Source organism: Acinonyx jubatus, chromosome D2 (assembly GCF_027475565.1).
Source record: "Acinonyx jubatus isolate Ajub_Pintada_27869175 chromosome D2, VMU_Ajub_asm_v1.0, whole genome shotgun sequence".
Classification (NCBI taxonomy): Eukaryota; Metazoa; Chordata; class Mammalia; order Carnivora; family Felidae; genus Acinonyx; species Acinonyx jubatus.
Genome location: NC_069393.1, coordinates 78,268,920 through 78,291,384, shown reverse-complemented (window position 1 = coordinate 78,291,384; position 22,465 = coordinate 78,268,920). Strand labels below are relative to the sequence as shown.

Here is a 22,465-nt window from a genome sequence, read left to right as displayed (position 1 = left end):
GGCGTAGCTGGGTGGGAGCCCCACAAAAGGCTTTGCGTGGCAAGGAACGGGAGCTCGGCCAAGGAGCGCTGGGCTGGGGATTGAGCCTGTGGTCCATAGCCTCGTGGCTGGGGCCCAGGAGACTCCGCGAGCCCCAAGGGCGCCCAACAGACATTTCATCCTTTCGGGCCTCGTCTTCCCGCCAGCAAAGTGCGGGAGGTGAGCGACCGACTGAAAGGCACGGGCCAGGCCAGCACCGGAAGCGCAGGGACGCGGCGGCGGCCCAGAACAGTCGCGCCAAGGAGATTCGAGCAGCCTTTCGAACCGGTGGTGGGAGGCGGGGTCCCCGAAGCGCGGCAGTTTGGGGGGCGGGGCGGAGGCCGGGCGCACGGCGATTGGTGTCCAGCCCTCTGCCGCCAGCCAATGGGCGGCGAGGGCGTCCCGGGGGGCGGGGCGGAAGCCGCGTCTTAAGCTCTGTGACGCGCCGCCGTTGCGCTGCCGCGCTGTCGACGCCGCCTGTCCCGTGCCGGGTTTGGAGGTGCTGCCAGGTATCCGCGCTGGCGCTCCGGGGCCGGGACTTGGGTCGAGACCGGGGCGCCCCACACGACGGCCGGCGAGGCGGCCGGCCTGCGAGGCTTCGGTCCTGGGTCCGGGGCTTGGGTCTGGGGGTAACGGGCTCGGGACGCGCTGGGCCTCGGCCGGCGGGCAGGCTCCGCCTCTGCGGCCGTTTTACGTGGCCGGCGGCTGGCACCGCGGGGCAGGGGAGCAGTGGGCCGGAGCGCAGCCTCGGCGGGCAGGGACGTGGCGCATCCCGGCCCCGAGCGGCAGGAGGGCGGGCGGGCGAGGGAGGGAGGCAGGCGGCAGAGAGAGGCTGGGGATGTGGCACCTCCGCCTGCCAGAGCGGGCGGAGCCGGGCCGGCCCTCGGTCCTCCAGGCCAGCGGCCCCCGACTCCGCGCCGCGGACCCCCCACTCCCCGGGGTCTCTGCGCCTTGGCTGCGCACCTCCGGGTTTGCGAGAAGGAGGTGATGGGGCGCCGGCTCGTGGGGAACGGGCTCCGGACTCCGCGGGTATCCTGGGTTCCCGAGGTCGACCAGAAGGGTGCCTTGTGGGTGCGGGGCAACTGCTCAGTAAACGGTGGCTTTTGTAATGGGGCGGGGGGCGCTGATGGAGACTCTGGAAAAGGGTTCGAGTCCTTCCGGGCAGCGCCTGGGCCCTGCAGCCAACCTGCTTATCTCTCCCCTCCCCCAACGTCGTTTTCTTTCCAGCCTGTGTCTGAATAAAAAATTGCAGTAGAGGCTTATCTGCAGTAACGTGCAGATTCATTGGATGGTGTCAAGGGATTGGGGCCAACCGGGCTTTCGGCACGAAAACTTTATTCCTGGAGTTCCTTTGCCAGCAGAGCTGAGCATCAGTAAATTCTGGTTGAATTCAGTGGGGGCACTTGTTCTCAAGAACCTTTGATCCTCGCTTGTTTTTGTTTTTTTTTTTTGTCACCGTAAACTCTTCTTGATTTCAGTTTTGTTTCTTTGATAAAGTGATCAATTAAGGGAGAAAAGGAGTGGGTTTGAAAGGAATTAGCTTTAAGGAATTACTAATCTTTAATTTTCTCAATTCTAAATCTCTCCGGGTTTGTAAGAGTTTCTGTCGGTAAACTGATTCTCTCAGTTTGAACCGGGAAGTGTCCCTTCTGTGATCCAAATTCTTTACTTCACCTATTTTGAAAGAAACCATATGAAACGCCCAGAGTTTAAGGGACCCCCAAAAACGAACCACCAGAGTCCAGAGTCAAAGCTAAGCAGCAAGGGTCATTTATTGCAGGTTCGAACCTGGACCTCCGCACACTCGTTGCCGGTGATGCCGAGAGGTCCTGAGAGAAGTTTTTACACCCCTTTTATAGACAGGTACAAACAAGTCATGGGGAAATCAGGAATACATGGATGTGCCAAGCAACAGTGATTGATCAGAAATACACGGATGTGCCAAGTAACAATGGTTGATCAAGAATATACGGTTGTGCCAGGCAATAATGATTGATCAGGAATACATGGGCGCGCCAAGCAATTGTACAGAAGTGGAACAAGCTGGTTAAGCTTGGTTGGGTTTCAGTTTCCCGTAACTTAAGCTTTTAAGTTTCAATTTTCTCAGGCCCCTCACATACACTTCTTTCATTAGAATATCCTGGTTTCATCTTCAGAGAATCTAGTTCCGGACTGTGAAAAAGATCCCAGTATGAAAGTAGAGTCTTTTTTATTTTTTTTTGGAAGCATCTTTAAAAGTTTTAATTCCAGTGTAGTTAAGATACAGTGTTCTGTTAATTTCAGGTGCACAATGTGGTGATTCAGCAGCTGCGTTTATTATGCAGAGCTCATCGAGATAAACGTACTCTGAATCCTGTTCTGAAAGTTAGAATCTTCTAATAAAAATAAGATTTAAATAAAACTTACTGTTTTGGGTTTACAGTTTTTCTTGGGGTTGAAGATCAGTTTTACATCCCTTCCCCCCCCCCCCCCAGACGGAGCATAACTTTAAAGTAAAACTTTGTAATAAAAATTCTTGAAAAGGCACTTTTTCCCCTCACGCTGTCTTATTTATATTTCCCCCTATACTCTGCCTTTGTTACATTCACTTGTGTGCGTATTTTATGCCCTTTACTGAGTTCTGGAGGGCGGACTGACTCCTATATTTTAATATTGAGAGGAAGGCACCAGGTTTGGGAGGTGTGTGGAGGGTGTGGTGTGGCTGAACCAGTCCTTTTTCAGTAGTAATGCCCAAGGTGTTTGCCAGTGACGCACTTGAGTTGAATTTTAGCCAGATTACGTACAAAAAAAAAAAAAACAAAAACCCTCAAACTTTTGTTGGCAGAACTTGTAAAAAAAGGACTGCATTTGTGAATGGTTACCTCAAGAAAAGTAAATATTTGACCAACATAGTAAAGCCACATTTACTCCGCAAGTTTTTAGTGGCATTTTTTTTGTAGGTTTATTTTTTTATTTTTTTTATTTTTTCAATATATGAAATTTATTGTCAAATTGGTTTCCATACAACACCCAGTGCTCATCCCAAAAGGTGCCCTCCTCAATGCCCATCACGCACCCACCCCTTTAGTGGCTTTTTGATGAACTTCCACTGGTTTTTTTTTTTTTAGCATAATTAAAAACCCATAGTGCACTGCTGACTTAACTCTTCAAAATGCAGCCTTTTATGGAAATTCTGTTTTAGGTGTGTGTTGAGGTAGACAGGATAGATTAGATGGAAAGGAGTAATAATAGCTTGGAGAAAGACTGGGAGTTATGGAGATGACTGAAAACACTCAGTGTTAAAATTTTTGCTGTTAGTCGCAATGTGTTTTCTCCAGCAGCTGACTGTGGGCCTTGGTTAAACGCAGGACAACAGCCTGGACTGGTCACAGTTATACACATTGCTTTGACTCTTGAAGGCCATTAAATCTCATGAAGTGAACTTTTTTTTTTCATTTAAAGTTTTAATTTAAATTCCAGTTAACATACGGTGTAATATCAGTTTCAGGCATACAGTTACCCAGTGCTCCTCACAAGTGCCCTCCTTCATCCCCATCACCCATTTAACCCATCTTCCCATCCACTCTGTTCACCATCAGTTTAATTCTCTATGGTTAAGAGTCTCTTTCTTGGTTTTCCTCTTTCCCCCCCTATGATCCTTTGTTTTGTTCGTTAAGTTCCACATACGCGGGAAATTGGGTTTGTTGAAGTGATCTCTTGATGGAAAGATTATAGTTGCTCCTGGTGGTATCTTAGGGAATGCTGGCTTCCTCTAGAGCTAGACTCAACTCAGGGATGGACGATTTTATCTGCCCTCTGGATGGCCTTGCTCTCTCTGCTGCCTTGACTTCTTCAGGAGTCCTACCTGTATTTAGGAATGACCTCATTCATTTGACAAAGAATGCTAGCGGAGTGTCCAAACATGGGCTGGATTCTGGGGATGCAAAGTGAGTTTTAAGACATGGTTATTTACTGTTCGGGGCACCTGGGTGGCTCAGTTGGTTGAGCGTCTGACTTCAGCTCAGGTCATGATCTCACAGTTCGTGGGTTCGAGCCCTACACTGGGCTCGGAGCCTGCTTCGGGTTCTGTGTATCCCTCTCTCTCTACCCCTCTCCCGCTCATGCTCTGGGTCTCTAAAAAATGAATAAATGAAAAAAAAAAAAGACATGGTTACTGTTCTTTTAAGGAGCCTACTGGGATTGTACTAGGGGGCCAGGCATGAAGACGAGTGTCCTAAAGTGTTAGGACCTGGGACAAAAACATGCAAAATTCCTGGGAGTCTTCGGGGGGGTCTTATGTTGTAAATTCTATGGGGGAGCGTGAAAAAAAGCTAATGGGTATAGTATTTATGCATACTACAGATTTATACTGCAAAATATAAAATTGCAGCTAATTTTTCTTGTCATCTGTGTTTCTAATTTTTTATCAATAGAAAAAAAATTTTCTTGGAAGTTTAAAAAAATTTTTTTTCACATTTATTCATTTTTTGAGAGTAAGAGAGCATAAGCAGGAGGGGCAGAGAGAGAAGGAGGCACAGAATCAGGAGCAGGGCTCCAGGGTCTGAGCTGTCAGCACAGAGCCTGACGTGGGGCTCGAACTCATGGACCACGAGATCGTGACCTGAGCTGAAGTCGGACGCTTAACCAACTGAACCACCCAGGCGACACCCACCCCCCCCCCCCCCGGCTTTTTTGGGGAGGTTTAAAAAAGAAATCATGGCAATGTTGATTTTTATATTGTAGAAATTGTCAAGTTCCATTATGATTTAAGGGAGGAAGGGAACTGAGTGGCCATTTATGCCAAGTTTGGCAGTTTAACATTATGTCATTTAATCCTCAGTAATGACCTTGAGCGGTTTCAACCTCATTTTACAAATGGGGAAATGAAGCTCAAGATAATCCAAAGGTCCTTTGAAGAGGCTCAGCTAGAATTTAAATCCTGGTCTCTAGACTCTGGACTTTCTGCTCTCCTCTCCTGCTTTTCTAATCCTTTTTCGAAGAGGAAATTACTGATACTATTTTTGAGCCCATCTTAAGTCTGTTCTAAGGTTTCTTGTATAGTGCCGAGCATAGTAACTCGACCACAGAAGGTTCTTTACTAGAAATATGTTTACAGGATTCTGGTTACATCATCACACTTTCAACTGCAAGACTTTTTCCAGGTGCATATCCAGAGTTCATCTTTAAAAACCTTAAGGATGAGTATTAGCAATGTTTTGAATGTTACTGATTTGTCTGTGAGTTGTAGTTATGTTTTAAATAAGATTGAACTCTGCGGATAAATGGGTATTTGGTCCCATTTCTTTTGCAAAGTAGCTGAGTAAATAGTAGGAGACCATTGAATTTAGATAATTTCAAAGATTCCTTTCACTTGCAATACTGCATCAACCTTTTAATGAACTTAAACAATTTTTTTAAAAGTTTTATTTGAGAGAGCAGAGGAGGGACAGAGAGGGAGAGAGAGAGAGAATCCCAAGCAGGCTCTGCACCATCAGCACGCCTGACATGGGGCTTGAGCTCATAAACTGGGAGATCATGACCTAAGCCTTAACCAACTGAGCCACCCAGGCGACTCTTAATGAACTTAAAACATGCCTTAAAATGAACTTAAAACAGGAGCCTGGCTGGCTCACTTTGTAGAACATGCGACTCTTGATATCAGAGTTGTGAGTTCAAGCCCCATGTTGGGTGTAGAGCTAACTTAAAAAAAAATCATGCTAGTTAAGAGAGTTTTTAGTGTTTTTTTTAAATACCTCACTTAGTTTAGTAGTGCCTCTTTGCCAGATTCTAGTCACAGAGCTGCAGACCTTGATAGCAAAATCATAGAGAATAGTTTTTATTTTAGTATTTGACCCTCTTCCCTACGTACAAATGAACTTTTAGACCTAATTTTTGTAATCCAGGCTGCACTTCCTAGGGGAAATGAACGCTACCTTTCTTTTAACCACAATTCATTTTTTCCAGAGCTTCTCAAACCTTTATTTTCCCCTTAGTTTTGTGTGTTGCCTAACCTTTCTAATGTGACAGCTTAGGCAGGAACTCAGCTTGATTTTTAATAATTTTCTTTTTCTTTTTTTTTTTTTAAGTTTATTCTGAGAGAGAGCAAGCAGGTGAGGGACAGAGAGAGGGAGACAGAGAATCCCAAGCAGGCTCCGTGCTGTCAGTGCAGAGCCCAGTGCAGGGCTCGAATTCACGAATTGTGAGATCATGACCTGAGTTGAAGCTGAGTCGGACGCCTAACTGACTGAGCCACCCAGGTGTCGCTAACTTTTTTTTTCTGATTATAAATGTAGTAGTTCATGATCATTAGAAAATATGGAAAGTACAGAATAGTAGAAAGATAACCACAGTGAACTTTTTTGTGCCTTTTTCAGGTAGTTTTTCCTTATATATGATCTTGAATGTTTTGTATATCCGTTTTTCTTCACTTAAACATATCCTGAAACATCCCTCCATGTCATACACTATAATTATTTTATTGATTTATTGATTTTGTTTATTTTTGAGAGAGAGGGGGACAGAGGGTCCCAAGCAGGCTCTGCGTTGACAGCAGAGAGCCTGATGGGGGCCTCAAACTCACAAACTGTGAAATCATGACCTGAGTCGAAGTCAGACTCCTAACTGACTGAGCCACCCAGGTGCCCCTCACTATCATTATTTTAAATGACAGCACGTTGTTATGTATGTGATTATGCTGATCCAGTCTCAAATTATTGACCATCTTTTATCCATGAATGTAGCATCTTAGGAGTGAAATTACTGGTCTAAGAGGACAGACCCTTCCAAGGCTATGATTGTGGCTATAATTCTTTTCAGATGGTGTTTCGTTTAAGTATTACCATGGAACGCCGTGTTTTATTGCTGATTTGATCAAGTCAAAAATTGTGTTTTTTAGTGGTCAAATAGAACATTATTTCTTACTGAGTAGAGCATAAAGAGGCCAAGAAATAAAGTGGAGGGGGAGGAGGAGGAGGTTTTAAACTGCACAGTAGTATTTTGAAGAAGTTCTATCTCGTTTGCATCGCTAGACCTTGCATTTTTGTGACTGCTATCTCCGGTCTGCTAGTTCCTATATAACTTTGTTATTGCTACATGCCTCTCTCAGATAAAACCTGGTGAAAGCCAGCGACCTTCTCCTTAGGAAAATGCACTTATGCATACAATTCTGCATTTTATTTCAGGAGTTCTCGGATCCTCTGAGACCGTCGTTGGATCTCAGATCACAAATCTGCATTCTAATTTGAACTGTGGGAAGACAGGATAGTTGGTGAGTCCTGGCGTGCCGGATTTTGTTTAGTAATTGCAAATTCCTGAGCATACAGGATTTACCAGGTCGTGCCAAGCTGAAAGGGAAGCCAAGCTCCAAGTATTAAATTTTTGTCAATCTGGCAGTTCAAGTGGAGTTCTGCGAGACTGTGTGATTTGACTTGTCATTCATGGAACTCTGTCTAAACATGAGTTAACTAGTCTTTTTAAAAAATAAATATAGACATACTAAGTATGCTTAGTATTTGGCAACTTTCTACTAGTCTTGAAATTCTCTCTCTCTCTCTCTCTCTCTCTCTCTTTTTTTAATGTTTATTATTTTTGAGAAAGGGAGTAAGAGGGTACAAGCAGGAGAGGGAGAATCCCAAGCAGGCTCTACACTGTCCTGCAGAGTCCATTGCAGGGCTGGATCCCACGAACCACGAGATCATGACCTGAGCCCAAATCAAGACTGAGACGCTTAACTGACTGAGCCACCCAGGTGCCCCAGTCTTGAAATTATCTTTCACCCCCTGCCCAGACACAATTGCTATGCATTTTCTCCATGTTCCTTTTTCTTCCAAGCTTCTTCCATACCTCAGTCTTTGCTTCACGGTTTATGATGACTATTAACGGTCCAGGTGGATACAGAGCCCTAAGGGAAGCTCTGTGGCCGGGCTGGCTTTAGGGCTGGTGGGGACAGATGAGGGGGCAGCCGCGACTCCGAAATCTATACATAGGTTGTGAGGAAATGTCAATTTGCTCAGTGATGCTTACATTTTGTTACTAAAACTCTTAGCTCCTTGAGGTTTGTTCTCTAGTTCCTGATTACCTTTTTCTCCTTTCAATACTTGCTTTTGTAGGGCAGGTTTTTGGGGATAAGTTTTATAGAAACACCCATCCTGGCAGAGTAGACTTTCTTTTGGGAATTGCCAGTTTTCATCTGTGTGTGTGTGTGTGTGTGTGTGTGCATGTGTAAATAAATGTATATGATATGTATTTTATATAATTTATAAAGTATGTAATATATGACATGTAATATATGTTTTGATCAGTTCATCTTCATGTTAAAGCTATTCAAATGTTACTATAAATTACCAAATGATTTTTTTCCTGGTCTTTTTGCCATTAACCTTTGTTTATGATACTTTTGTCCTTTGGAAATTGTAGATATTTGTGGCTCAGTAACAGATTTTACATTTTGTAGTTTCTGTCTTTGGTGTTATACTTAAAACACCCTTCCTTTCCCCCAATAAATCACTTTTTCCTCTCTACACCTTTTTTCCTTTTGGATGGTCCCTATTATCTTTGTAGAAACCAAATTCTTTCTCAGTGTCTTCACTCCTTACATACAAGGACGGAGTCGGTACACGAGGTATTTCTCAGTCCTTCCGTCACCTCCCCATGACAGGATGACTCCTGGGCAGGCTGCTTGCTTGTCTGATGTCTCCTTACTGGGGGTCTGTGTCCATCTGAAAGGATCCTGTCCCCACAGCAGTGCCTTTTTAAAAAACAATTAAAAAAATTGTTTTTAATGTTTATTTTTGAGAGAGAGGGACAGAGCTCAAGCAGGGGAGGGGCAGAGAGAGAGGGAGACACAGAATCTGAGGCAGGCTCCAGGCTCCGAGCCGTCAGCACAGAGTCTGAAGCAGGGCTCGAACTCCCAAACCTTGAGATCATGACCGAGGCCGAAGTCTGACATTTAACCGATGGAGCCACCCAGGCGCCCCGCAGCAGTGCCTGTATAATCGTGGCTAAGTCCACAAGACCCGGTCCCATCTCTTTAGCCCCTGTGCTGTGCAGCCTTGCCTGAGGCCCCCAGAGTGAGTTCCTTGTCCTTGACGTACCCTCAGCACTGAGGACTTAAAAAAAGTGTGTGTGTTTATGAAAAAACTCTCAAGTGGCACAGTAGAGTGTCAGTAAAAGCCTCTGACCTCCCATTCATAGTTTTTTTGGTTTTCTTAGTGTTCTCTCGGAGTCCTTGCACGTAGTACTTTGTGCACATCCTGCTGTAGCGCTTGTCAGGTGTTACTCTAAATGGTTTTTAAATTGCGATTTAAAAAAAAGATGTTTATTTTTGAGAGAAAGCGTGTGAGGAGGGGAGGGGCAGAGATGGAGGGGGACACAGGATCTGAGGCAGGCTCAGTGCTGACAGCAGAGACCCCGATGTGGGGGCTCGAACCCACGAACCGTGAGATCATGGCCCGAACTGAAATCGGGAGGGGCCGCTCAACCGCCTGAGCCACCCAGGCGCCCCTCGCTCGTTGTCTTGATGCTTTGGTGGACTGTGGCAGATGCTCCGTGTGGGATGAGCCCACACACGTGGACTCTGGGAAGATTCTTATTCTTACTGCCTTCTCTTCTCCTCGGACAGGTGGGTGGTATTCCTCCCTGAAAGGCACGATGTTTTCCAAACTAGCTCATTTGCAGACGATTTCTGTGCTTCGTCGCGGAGTTCATTCCTCAGTGGCTTCTGCTACGTCTGTTGCGACTAAAAAGACAATCCAGGGCCCTCCATCTTCTGACTACATTTTTGAGCGAGAATCTAAATATGGTGCACACAACTATCATCCTTTACCTGTAGCCCTGGAGAGAGGAAAAGGTACATTTTGAATTAATCCCCCTGCTGCCCTCCCCCCCCCCCCCCCCGTCCCTTTTGCTTGAAACCTTTTGTAAAAATTGCTTTTAAATTTTCTCAGTATACGTTTTCCCAGATGCATTTAATTTCTATATTACAGGTCTAGTTAATTCAACATTTATTGAGTGCTTGCTGTATTAGGTATGGAGGGGAATACAAGATGAACTTCATTATTCAGTCTTTGTCACGATGGACCTTGCCAGGAGGGACTGTAAGATACATAAGCAAAGTACTCGACCGTTGCTATTGTTTTTGTCCTTTAACTTTTAATTTGGCACAACTTTAAGCTTAAAAGTTGCAGCAGCTGTGCAAAGAATTTTCTTTTACTCTTCAGCCAGATTTCTCGAGTGCTAACATTTTACCACCTTTGCTTCATCTTCTCTTTCTCTTCACACACAACTGCGTTTTTTTCCTGAACTGAGAGGAAGTTGCAGACACGTGATGCCTCTTGATACGTAAATACTTTGTGTGTCTCTCCTGAGCTACAGAACTTTCTCTTACATAACAATAGTGTAACTATCAAGACTGGGAAGTTAACACTGAAACAACCCCATTTTCTCATCTACAGACCTGATTCAGATTTCATTTGTTGTCCGGTAGGCAAAGGAAAATCTCCAGTCATGGGTTATATTTAGTTTTCAGGTCTGTTTAGTTTTCCTTAATCCAGAACGGTCTCAGTCTTTGTCCTCTTGACCTTGGTGTTCTTGAAGAGTACAGGCCAATAGTGTTGTAGAACGAACCTCAGTTTGGAGTTGGCTGGCAAGGTAGGGTCTGCCAGCCTCCCTCACTGCAAACTTAATATTTTTCCCTTTTAAATATCTTGTGGGGACATGACTTGAGACTGCAAAGTTTCACTCACACTTTTGGCATCCGCTAATTATTCTCTGCCTGAATAAATGATTACTGATAGTTGCCAAATGGTGATTTAATCCACATTTTGAAATAACAGCCCTAACCTAATAAAACCAAAATTTATTACTTAGGTTTGGGCCAGAAGATGATGTATGAATATTAAACATTTTTATCATTTGCTGTATTTTATTTGGGACCAGCACTGTGATCTGGATTTTGAGCAAAATCTAGATTACAAATTTGGAAACAGTTTGGTTTATAAAAATATTCTTGGAGTAGCAGATTGTGGATTCTGGAATCTGAGTGCCTGGGGTCAAGTCCTGGTTCCATGTGTGCAGCTTGGGCTAGTTCCATATCGAAGTGTCTCTTTCCATATGTTTGTACTGTAGCGTGGTAACACTCTCATGGGGTGGTTTTTTTTTTTTTTTGAATAGGTTCGTTCTTTCTTTCTTTCTTTCTTTCTCTAATGAGAATGTACAAAGACGACTAACACAGTACATTGAATACATGGTAAAAGTTAGCTAGTAAGCCACCTGATATGTTTTAATATCTATAGTCAAGCTAAAAAAATTTTTTACAAAATGTACATAACTTAAAATTTATCATTTTATTTATTTATTTGTTTGTTTAGTGTTTATTTTAGAGAGAGAGAGAGGGAGAGAATGAGTTGGGGGGGGCAGAGAGAGAGAGAGAGGGAGACACAGAGTCTGAAGTAGGCTTCAGGCTCTGAGCTGTCAGCACAGAGCCCGACGAGGGGCTTGAACTCAAGAACCGTGAGATCACAACCTGAACTGAAGTCGGATGCTTAACTGACTGAGCCACCCAGGTGCCTCTGAGATATTTTAGTTTTTTTTTTTTTTTTAAAGTTTATCTGTTTTGGGAGAGAGCATGAGTGCGGAAGAGGCAGAGAGAGAATCTCAAGCAGGCTCTGCATTGTCAGTGCAGAGCCTGATGTGGGGCTTGAAACCACAAACCACGAGATCATGACCTGAGCCGAAATCAAGAGTTGGACGCTTAACCGACTGAGCCACCTAGGCGCCCCTTGTATATCTTTTTTCGAGAGATGTCTATTCACGTTCTTTGCCCGTTTTTGAATTGGGTTGTCAGATACTAGATCCTTCTCAGTTAGATGTATGATTTGAAAATCTATATTCCCATTCTTTTGGTGGTTACAGTCAACTAATCATGATTTTTAGGTCACGTATAACTTCTGCCTTTAAATTCCAAACCCCAGTTTTCTAGGATTAAAGATTTCGCTCTACCGTTTATAGACCGTTTCATGTTAATGGTGTTCCTGTTAAATGTGTAGTTTCAAGTTGGACAGATAAAATGTAATTCCTTGTAAACCAGATTATTTATAACCAACCTTACTATGCATGAGCTAAACCCTGCTTTAACAACCATTCTGAATTAAGTAGAGGTTTATGTATTCAGAAGGCTTGCCAGCGATCTTAATCTTTGAACTTCCTGTAACTTAGTGGTTTTCTAAAATAACTTTTTATATATTTAGGTATTTACGTATGGGATGTAGAAGGCAGAAAATATTTTGACTTCCTGAGTGCTTACAGTGCTGTCAACCAAGGGCATTGCCATCCAAAGATTGTGAATGCCCTGAAAAGTCAAGCAGACAAACTGACCTTAACATCTAGGGCTTTCTATAATAACGTACTTGGTGAATATGAAGAGTATGTTACGAAACTTTTCAACTACCACAAAGTTCTTCCTATGAATACAGGTAAAATATTTTTTTTTCATTAAATATCCAAGGATATGATCTTACTACTTTTTTGATAATTTAAGATACATTTTTTTAAACTGAAAATTTTTCTTCCTTGATAGGAGTGGAGGCTGGAGAGACTGCTTGCAAACTGGCTCGTAGATGGGGCTACACTGTTAAGGGTATTCCAAAATACAAGGCAAAGGTGGTTTTTGCAGGTATGTGATACTCAGCATTAACCTCTGTGATGTCAACATACGATGCTTTTACTGTTTTAATTTACTGATAGAATATTTGTCATGTGTTTGCCTCGTCCACGGTATACTATCTGCTGAATGTATCATAAAAATCGAGAGTTTTTTTTCTTTGGGGATTATTTCCAAGTATTTCCACATAAATGGGATTTTTCTCTGCTAATTAACTTCCTACTCCTCACTCCCTAATATGAATGACTATATGATTTATTTCTCCTCTGCTTATCTGAATATTTTCTTTTTCTTTTCTTAATTTTTTTTTTGAGAGAGAGAGAGCACGTGTTGGGGAGGAGCACAGAGAGAGGGAAACACAGAATCCAAAGCAGGCTCTAGGCTCTGAGCACAGAGCCCGACCCAGGGCTCAGACCCACAAACCGTGAGATCGTGACCTGGGCCAAAGTCAGATGCTTAACCAACTGAACCTCCCAGGTGCCCCATGCTCATCTGATCTTTTCATAGCCGTTTTCTCATTAATTAGATGGTCTTACTGGTAGGGCATTTTTGTCGGGTTGTTGAGGTTGGGTTACGTTAGAGAGGAGCCATGTCCTAGGTGTGGCACGAAGTCTGAATCTTAGTATTTGATGTATTGTTGTATCATGTTCTCAGAAGCTGGTGGAAGAGAGGACTGGAGTTGCCTTGGCTATATTTCTGGGAATGGTTGAGAGGAATGGCTTGAATACTGAATACCAATTCAGATGATGTAATCTGACCCTCCTCTTCTCCAACCCCCACCTTGTATTGGCATCTTATTTGTTTATTTAGATTTTACTTCTATTTTTGGACGTACAAAAAGGTACACGTAATTAATGTATACAACTTGATGAGCTTGGAGACAGGTGTATGCCCATGAGACCGTCACCCACGATCTATGCCGTTAACCTTTCTGTCACCTCCAAAGGTTTCCTTTTGCCTGCTTATGTATTATTGTTGTTGTTGTTAATGTTTATTTTATTTTTGAGAGAGACAGAGCGTGAGCAGGGGAGGGGCAGAGAGAGAGGGAGACACAGAATCTGAAGCAGGTTCCAGCCTCTGAGCTGTCAGCACAGAGCACGACATGGGGCTCAAACTCAGCAACTGAGAGATCATGACCTGAACTGAAGTCAGACGCTTAACAGACTGAGCCATCCAGGTGCCCCTGCCTACTTTTTATTATTACTAGTTTTACTTTTTGCTCATTTTTTTAATTGAAGTATAATTAATATACAGTGTTATAGTGGTTACATTAGTATAATATAATGGTTCAACAATTCTATACGTTATTCAGTGCTCATCACAATAAGTGTACTCTTGATCCCCTTTATCTATTTCACCTATCCCCCCACCCACCTCCTCTCTAGTAACCACTGGTTTGTCCTCTGTAGGATTATTTCTAAGGGTTTGATTTTTAATTTTTAAAAACATAAAGTGTGGATAAATTTGTCATTGTACATGGTCAAAGTTCATTCTATGGTAGTTGAAATCGTTAAATATTCTGATGGGCAGGTGTAGTTGGTTTTAGGGGTGACATTACTATTTCCAAAGAAGAAAAACTCTTTGCTCAGCTCTGTGACTTGCCATTTGGAAATCTTGTGCCTTAGTTGTAGGGCAGTGTAACTAACTGTTTCTTGCAAACGACAATGGCATTCCTGGTGATTTTCATTCTTAACAGACTGTATCAGTCTCTATCATATTAGCAAAAAGTACGAAGGTGTTTTCACCTGAGCACTGAAAGCAACTGGTGAGTCAGTGGGGGTAGAGAGACAAAGAAGACCGTCCCTAACTGGAAGTCCCTTGCACCTGCAGAGTGAGTCACAGAGGATACTCCTGAGGTTGAGTGGAGGAGAGCAGATAGGCTCCTGGTCTGACTGGTGCCTTTTCTCCCCCCCCCCCCCCCAACTGTTTATTTGTTTGAGAGAGAGAGAGAGACACACACACAAAGTGCAAGCAGGGGAGGGGCAGAGAGAGAGGGAGACAGAATCCGAAGCAGCCTCCAGGCTCCGAGCTGTCAGCACAGAGCCCGACGCAGGGCTCGAGCTCGTGAACTGCGAGATCGTGACCTGAGCCAAAGTCGGCCACCCAACCGACTGAGCCACCCAGGTGCCCCTGGTGCCTTTTCTCTTCAACAAGCTTGGTCAGTCTCTGTGCCATTGGTGGTGGACAAGTAGAGTGGGGATCACTTGTAGGTGAGAGAGCCTTTGTAGGAGTCATGTTGAGAGATGCTTTGAAGCCAAAATACAGTAGTTCAGTACTGGGTTAAATTGAGTTGGTGCTGGCACAGGTGGCAGAAAGATATTAAAACAAAACAAAAAAAAAAAACGGGGGTGTCTGGGTGGTTCATTCAATTGAGCATCCGACTTTGACTCAGGTCATGATCTCTCGGTTCATGAGTTCGAATCAGCTTTGGATCCTCTGTCCCCGCCATGTCTCTGCCCCTTCCCTGCTTACGCAGACTCTCTCTCAAAAATAAATAAAACATTTAAAAAAAAGAACCCCCAAACCTCGCTGTCATTCTACATTGTTTCTTTCCTAGCTTGAATTTAACCCAGTTTAAATTATCTCATGCATTTGCTTTACTCTGGTTCAGGTTATGCTGTTTCTTCCCTCCTGGCATTTGTGTAAGCTCCTTGAGGGCAGGAAGCTTGCCAGTCATGGTGACCACTCTATCATGGTGAACAGTGCCTGACCTATATAGTAGGGCCTCAAATTTATTAATGAAATAAATTAATGGGTAAAAAGATGTTCCTGAACAAAGGCTGACGTTAGTCATTTAGCACATAAAAGATTCTAATACCAAGGAAGGCAAAATTGAAAGTGTTTAGATTGCCTGAAGATGTTTTCTGCAAATGAAATTTAAAATTCATTCTGGAGTATTGGGTGTTTAACAGGGATGTACTAATTCTCCATAGGGGATATTGTTTTCCTCCTATCACTAGCATAAATGCACTGAGCCTAGAAAAACACGTATTGAATGCCTCAGTTGTTAGGGTTTGGGATTCTTGGAAGAAAAGACAAGTGTTTATCCTTGGGGTCTATACATTGCAGTCTGGAGATGAGTAGAGGAGTGCCTGAAGTAGCAATTGCAAGGCCAGACCTGGGTGGTCATGTGCATGTGAACCGTGGTGTTTAATATCAGGTTTATTTTAACAAAGGAAAGCTCACTGGAGGCCTCATTTTTTTAACAAATCAAACTTCTTAAGGCATTTTGGGGGGAAGTGCTTATTAAACTTGGGCGTTTGAAATCATCTCTATTTATTTCTCCTTTTCAGCTGGAAACTTTTGGGGCAGAACACTGTCTGCTATCTCCAGTTCCACAGACCCAACCAGTTACGAAGGTTTTGGACCATTTATGCCAGGGTTTGAAATCATTCCGTATAATGATCTGCCTGCTCTTGAGGTACTTCCCTAGCATCATAGTGCTTTAGCGCAGACTAAATAGAAATTACAGTTGTAGGATGTATGAATCAAAATAGGTATCTGACTGCAGTGAACATCTAACTTAAGTTGAGCCCGGGTTGCAGACCTGTCTCTGTAATGAATGGTCAGTTAGTTTCCAACATGGGGAAGTTGGGTGCCATGGTCTAATCCTGAGAACCAGCTAACTGCTGTTTGTATCCTGCATGAGTACCTTGGGTAGTATGTGTTTAATTACTTCATTAGGTAAGATTACTCAGTTTTCAGCTAGCTGCTTCAAATTATGAGTGGAGGGACGCCTGGCTGGCTTAGTGGCTGGAGCATGCAACTCTTGACCTTGGGGTTGTGAGTTTGAGCCCCACGTTGGGTGTATAGATTACTTGAAATTAAGAAAAAAAATAAATAAAATTATGAGTAGATGACTTGTAAAATAAAAAGATTCACTGAAATATTTGAAACTAATATCTTTAATCTGTAAAACTCACTGAAATTACTATAAAAACTAATGTCTTAGTTTTATACAGTTAAAACTAATATCAGAAAATATAAGGTAGAGTAGCTTAAAGCTGAAGTATTTGGAGCTTTTGGTAATTGAACGTCAGAAATGTGAATACTTTGAAGTCAGAATATAAGTTAGTGTCAAACTTTAATTTGCATACTTAACGTAAAAATATATGCAGCCTGTGTTTTCAGATTTCCAAATAGGCTAAAAAGGAAGTTACTAAAGTGTATTCATATTTTTTTGTAGCGTGTTCTTCAGGATCCAAACGTTGCCGCGTTCATGGTAGAACCAATTCAGGGTGAGGCGGGCGTCGTGGTTCCCGATCCCGGCTACATGATGGGCGTGCGAGAGCTCTGCACCCGCCACCAGGTCGTGTACCCTGCACCTGCCTGCCTGGCTCAGGGCTGGGCCGGTAGGGGAGAAGTAAAGGTGGCATCCCCTTTCCACTAGGGGGAGACCTCATTCTGAAGCCCTCTAGTATGCCCTATGAGCGGCCTGCCCAGAAGCTGACTTTTTACTGGTTCTGGCCACTGGCCAACCCGGGGCCCAGGCAGAGCTGCAGACTTCCTGGCCCCAACTGTGGTTCCTTCCCTCCACGCTAGCAGCCTGTGCTCATCCCCGGACCCTTGGTTGTGTCCCTCTCCTCCTCTTCCCACCACGCTAGTACGGATTTAAGAAGGAAATATTTAATTAATAAGTGTTTGGAATAAGCAAGTGAATTTATTTTTTCCCAGAGGGTAGTTCTGTCCCCCTCTCCCCCAAAGTGCTCACTTTCTACTGTGCGGAACAGCAGAATGGGCCCTTGGGGAGAGTGGCCTGACACAGGAGATGATTGCTTGTCTACAGGATGTTCACAGGATGGTGTTGAAATTATGTCGGTAATTAAAAAGATGTTCATGTATCTGAGGGAATGTCTGGATGACAGATTTGTGTGGGGAAAGGTAGGAGGTCACTATCTTCCCTATGGAAACAAAACTGATAATTAATGTATTATGTTGTTTTCCAATAGGTTCTGTTTATTGCTGATGAAATACAGACAGGATTGGCCAGAACTGGTAGGTGGCTGGCTGTCGATCATGACAATGTCAGACCTGATGTCGTCCTTCTTGGAAAGGCACTTTCCGGCGGCTTATACCCTGTAAGTTGTATGCTCAGCCCCTTGTTCTGTTCCCTACTCTCATGAAATCTGCCCTGAAGATATTTTTACGTCAGCTGGTGGTGACAATAATGCCTTTCCCTTGGTTTGTTACACTCCCGGTGCTCTAGGTCACCTGGCACGCGGGTAGAAACATTTCCGAGGCCACAGGGTTGACCCACTTAGTTAAGTTCCACTGCAGAATTGAGTGTGCCTGGCAGTTTGCTACAGTCTTTCTTTTGGGTAGAAACATTTTATCCCAAAAGTCCTCCTGGAGACCCCTGAGGTTTTTTTTCCATTGTTCAGAAATCTAGCGTGACTAATTGTGTAAAACCGTGACTGGTTAATGTAGAGGTTGGAAAAAATGAAGGTTTGGTTGTAGTTTTGTCCTTGGGTTTGCCCTTCAGAGCCGGTAACTGGTCCTGGGTTAAAGGTAAAGGGCTTTGAACACAGTGCAGCACATTGTTTTTTAAGCAGTGAAACCAAGCCTTTTACCTTGAAAGTGGAAAGAATTCTAAAATACATTGTTGAAGAAACCGCTTTCCTCTTGGTTCCCAAATGCTCTGGTTCTGTGCCCTCGAAGTGCCCTGACGTGCTTACACTGTGTTTCGGGTATTGCCAGTTTGTCGCCGGTAGTTACGAGGAAAGAAGTGTAACTCTTGTTTGGGGAAGCTTTCTGTCCAATTTCGTACGCGCTTCATAAACACTTGTGTTCCTGCTCTGCTGCGAACAGGAATGGTTAGTCTGAGAAATGATTTGGTTGGTACCGAATTCTCTCTCTCTCAGGTGTCGGCGGTGTTGTGTGACGACGAGGTGATGCTGACCATTAAACCGGGGGAGCACGGGTCAACCTACGGTGGCAATCCACTAGGCTGCCGCGTGGCCATCGCGGCCCTGGAGGTGAGGGCTGATCCAGCCGCGTGGTATCCATTTGTGGAGGTCGTGTTGAAGTGGCCTGTTGGTGTAATGAGACATACACAAGATGGCCGAGTATTCTAGAACATGGGGTGCAGAGGAAGGACTTTAGGGGCAAGGCACTCGGTAATTTAACCTTGGTCTAGTGGATGAGGATACTCGGGGGGTGTCTGAGTTGCAGTCACCTGGGGCTTTGGGCCCATAGGCCCTGGGTGGCTCACAGAGCTCTCACCCTATGACCAGCCCTAGCCTGCAAGGCATTGATTGATTGATTGATTGATTGTAGATTTGAACACTTTTACGCTTCTTCCTTAGGTGCCTACTACAGGTGTAAAATTATGTGATCTCTAAGGATGGACTTTTAAGGGAAAAACAAAAGGAAACTATCGTAGTTTAAAAATTAAAGTTAACTTAGCCAATTGGCTTATTCAACTAATAAGAAAAGATATCAGTCAGTTGCATTAAACAAATTTTAATTCTTATTATTTTTGCCATAAAATCAGATGGATGGATTCGTGACTAAAGCAAGGCTCTATCTGAGCTTGTAAATGTTTAATTAGATATTAAACCAGTATAGGCTTTGGAAAACAGAAATGAAAGTTAAGTTACTCTAGTCTTTATCTGATCATGCTCTTCCTTTGCTTATAGTCCATGTTCTCTACTAAAGAACAACATAAAACAAGGTAGTCTTAGCATTTGTGTAATTCCTCTTTAAACACAGGTTTTGGAAGAAGAAAACCTTGCTGAAAATGCAGAAAAAATGGGTATCATCCTGAGGAATGAGCTCATGAAGCTGCCGTCTGATATTGTAACCGCTGTCAGGGGAAAAGGATTATTAAATGCTATTGTTATTCGAGAAACCAAAGGTACGGACACAAACGTTTTACTCAAGATGTCATTTTCATGGGAAGAAAGAAAACACATATTTTGTCTGGTTGTTGGGTTCCCCTGTTTGAAATTGTTGACTAGGTCTGTTAGACAGAGTATCACCTGATTTATATTAGTGGTCTTTGGAAATGGAGCCCTTTCCTACAGGAAGGATTTAACTACTTTGACCTATTTTTTGTTCTGTTATGTCATTTGTTATTCTGCCTTAGGTTAGGTCGGCAATACTTGTAGATTTCCAGTTACTTTCTGTTAGTCTGTACCCAGCACTTTCCTGGAGGGTTTCCTCTTTGCTATCCACCCCCTTCCCCACACTCCTTTGGGCTTCAGTAAAGGTAGCAGGAGCAGCAGTAATAACTTTGATGATGACGGTGATCACTTAACTGAGTGTGTGCTGCTGTTTCATTTGTAATAGCCCTCAAAAGCTCCTTGCGGGATTTTCCTGTGCTCACCCTTCCTTTTTTTTTAAAATTTTTTTTTTTCAACGTTTATTTATTTTTGGGACAGAGAGAGACAGAGCATGAACGGGGGAGGGGCAGAGAGAGAGGGAGACACAGAATCGGAAGCAGGCTCCAGGCTCCGAGCCATCAGCCCAGAGCCTGACGCGGGGCTCGAACTCACGGACCGCGAGATCATGACCTGAGCTGAAGTCGGACGCTTAACCGACTGCGCCACCCAGGCGCCCCTACATTTATTTATTTTTGAGAGAGACAGAGACAGAGTGTGAGCTGGGGAGGGACTGAGAGAGAGGGAGACACAGAATCGGAAGCAGGCTCTAGGCTCTGAGCCATCAGCCCAGAGCCCGACGCGGGGCTCGAACTCCCGGACCGCGAGATCGTGACCTGGCTGAAGCCGGACGCCCAACCGACTGCGCCACCCAGGCGCCCCTCACCCTTCCTTTTAAAGCAGCGATTCCAGCCCTGGCAACACTTTAGAATCACCTGAGGAACTTTTTAAAGAGTTAATTCAAACTTGCCTCACCCTGGAGATTCTGATTTGACGGGTCTGGGGTGGTGCCCAGGCGGTGGCAATGCCTTTTTCCATGATTCTGATGTGCAGCCGGGGTTGAGTGTCGTGCCATAACGGGGCGAGAGTCTCCTTCCACGAGCTCAGGAAGCAGATCCGGTTTAGGAATGTGTCGTGTTCACTGGGATTGGGGTATTGGTCATTCTATGCCAGTTTCCTTCTGCATCCTACCCAAATTCTTTTTGCATCGGTTCCTCATAATTAATACAACAGCCTTTAGCACATAATTTTGCTTGGTCTTTTTCATTTTTGAAAAACCAACCAAAACCGTATGTCTAATCCTACTGTTCAAACCTAGTGATGCACTTGCTGAAAAATAACTTCATTTTTAAGGATAAGGGCAAAGCCAGTTTGCACCACCAGCCGTCTTTCTTTAGTAGGCCCTGGGTGTTGTATCCTGCCAGGCAAAGTGTTAACCATCCATCCGTCCTGCAGGGGAGTGTTACACATTTGTCTTTGATCAGCATGCATGTTGGGCCATTTTTCTTTAGATTGTGATGCTTGGAAAGTGTGTCTGCGACTTCGAGATAATGGACTTCTGGCCAAGCCAACCCACGGCGACATCATCAGGTTTGCACCCCCGCTTGTGATCAAGGAGGATGAAATTCAGGAGTCCGTGGAAATCATTAACAAGACCATCCTGTCTTTCTGAGGGCGGTGACTGTTTCCAGTGTTTCCAGTGCTGCCAGCTAGAGACGGCGGTTCCTGTAAGTCCCGTAGCTTTCCTGTGCTTCGCGTGGGCACAGTCCACTCCCCAGTGTCCAAGGACTTTTTTTTTAAATACACTTTGTTTTTTTCAGTTCATGCATAATAGAATGACATTTATAAACACGCAGTTTGCTATGTAACGTGACTAAGAGAATGTAATGGCATCTATATTCGATTCAGTTTCTCTGTGTGTGTGCTTTCTAAGATGAAACACATCTACTTGTATATAGAGAGCCTTTTAATCAGGCCCTTCGGTATAATTTATATGTTTTTATAATTTCTTTACTGACACAAATGTTTTGTATTTGAAAAAGTTATATGGGGTGTTACGTGGAAGACTTGCTTAACCTTAAAAAGTTAAATTATAATCATTAAGTTTTAGGAAGCCTTGGTGGTTAAGCTTATATAAAATACTGGATTTAAGGAAACTTCATATTGGCCAACATCAAGATGTACCCTGTGAATGTCAATTTTAACTAAGAATTCATGTTTAACATTCCCAAATTATGTTTTAAGTGATACGATTTGTAAAAAAAAAAAAAAAAATTATTTTCAGTTTTTCTTGAGCTTTAAAGTAAAGCTTATATTTAAAGTGTCTGTAGCGTGATCAGTGTGCTGTTCCTGATTACCCAACGCTTTTAAGCTCCTTGAGAATGTTCTTCCCTTGCTTTATTTTGTGTATTTTCTAAGAACATTTCAGCTTCTTTGGTGATATCTAGAAACAGAAATTATTAAAAGAAAGTCTTTTGTTATACTCCCTTTTCCTCTCTCAAAATGATTGTTTTTCCTGTGCTTATGTGCTGGTATTTACTATTTTTATTAAAGGATCCTTATTAAGCATGTTATTACAGAACTTTTTTTTCCTTTATTCTTTTTTTTTCCCTCTTGAATATAGTATTTTGGATACTTTCTATGTCTGTAATTATAAGTTTATTTCATTCTGTGACGATTTGTGGATATATTATAATCATATTGGGGAACATTCGGATGGTTCACAATTTTTCACTCTTTAAACAAAGCTCGTTGCGATTGCTTTATGTTTATACAGTTGGTGTTTTTGTAGTAGGTCTCTCGAGGTGGATTGCTGGGTCAAAGGGAATGAACTTTTATTTTCATGTTGTTGTTGTTTTTTTTTTACAGTTTTATAATTTTTAAGTAATCTCTAACCCAGTGTGAGGTCGAACCTACAACCCTGAGATTG

General features: G+C 43.4%; 1 protein-coding gene across 2 annotated transcripts; it reads left to right on the top strand.

Moving 5' to 3' along the window:
- Positions 1-411: 411 nt before the first annotated feature.
- Positions 412-22,109, top strand: OAT (ornithine aminotransferase). 2 transcript variants are annotated; one of them, XM_027063329.2, is made up of 11 exons: positions 457-527; positions 7,179-7,264; positions 9,617-9,844; positions 12,243-12,467; positions 12,572-12,667; positions 15,949-16,076; positions 16,842-16,964; positions 17,605-17,733; positions 18,517-18,630; positions 19,367-19,511; positions 21,048-22,109. In XM_027063329.2, exons 3-11 carry the CDS (start codon positions 9,646-9,648, stop codon positions 21,206-21,208), a joined length of 1,320 nt encoding a protein of 439 aa, XP_026919130.1. In that variant the 5' UTR covers positions 457-527; positions 7,179-7,264; positions 9,617-9,645; the 3' UTR covers positions 21,209-22,109. The 2 variants fall into 2 exon arrangements, with proteins under 2 accessions (XP_026919131.1, XP_026919130.1); XM_027063330.2 differs by lacking the exon at positions 7,179-7,264 and having other exon boundaries at positions 412-527.
- The last annotated feature ends 356 nt before the right edge of the window (positions 22,110-22,465 follow it).

What these genes read in the sequence shown, in the direction of transcription:
- OAT (XM_027063330.2), top strand. Translation starts at nt 9,646, where the DNA reads ATGTTTTCCAAACTAGCTCATTTGCAGACGATTTCTGTGCTTCGTCGC. An exon ending in GGCAAAGGTGGTTTTTGCAG is followed by an intron (nt 12,668 to 15,948) that starts GTATGTGATACT and finishes TCTCCTTTTCAG; the next exon opens with CTGGAAACTTTTGGGGCAGA. An exon ending in ATGATCTGCCTGCTCTTGAG is followed by an intron (nt 16,077 to 16,841) that starts GTACTTCCCTAG and finishes ATTTTTTTGTAG; the next exon opens with CGTGTTCTTCAGGATCCAAA.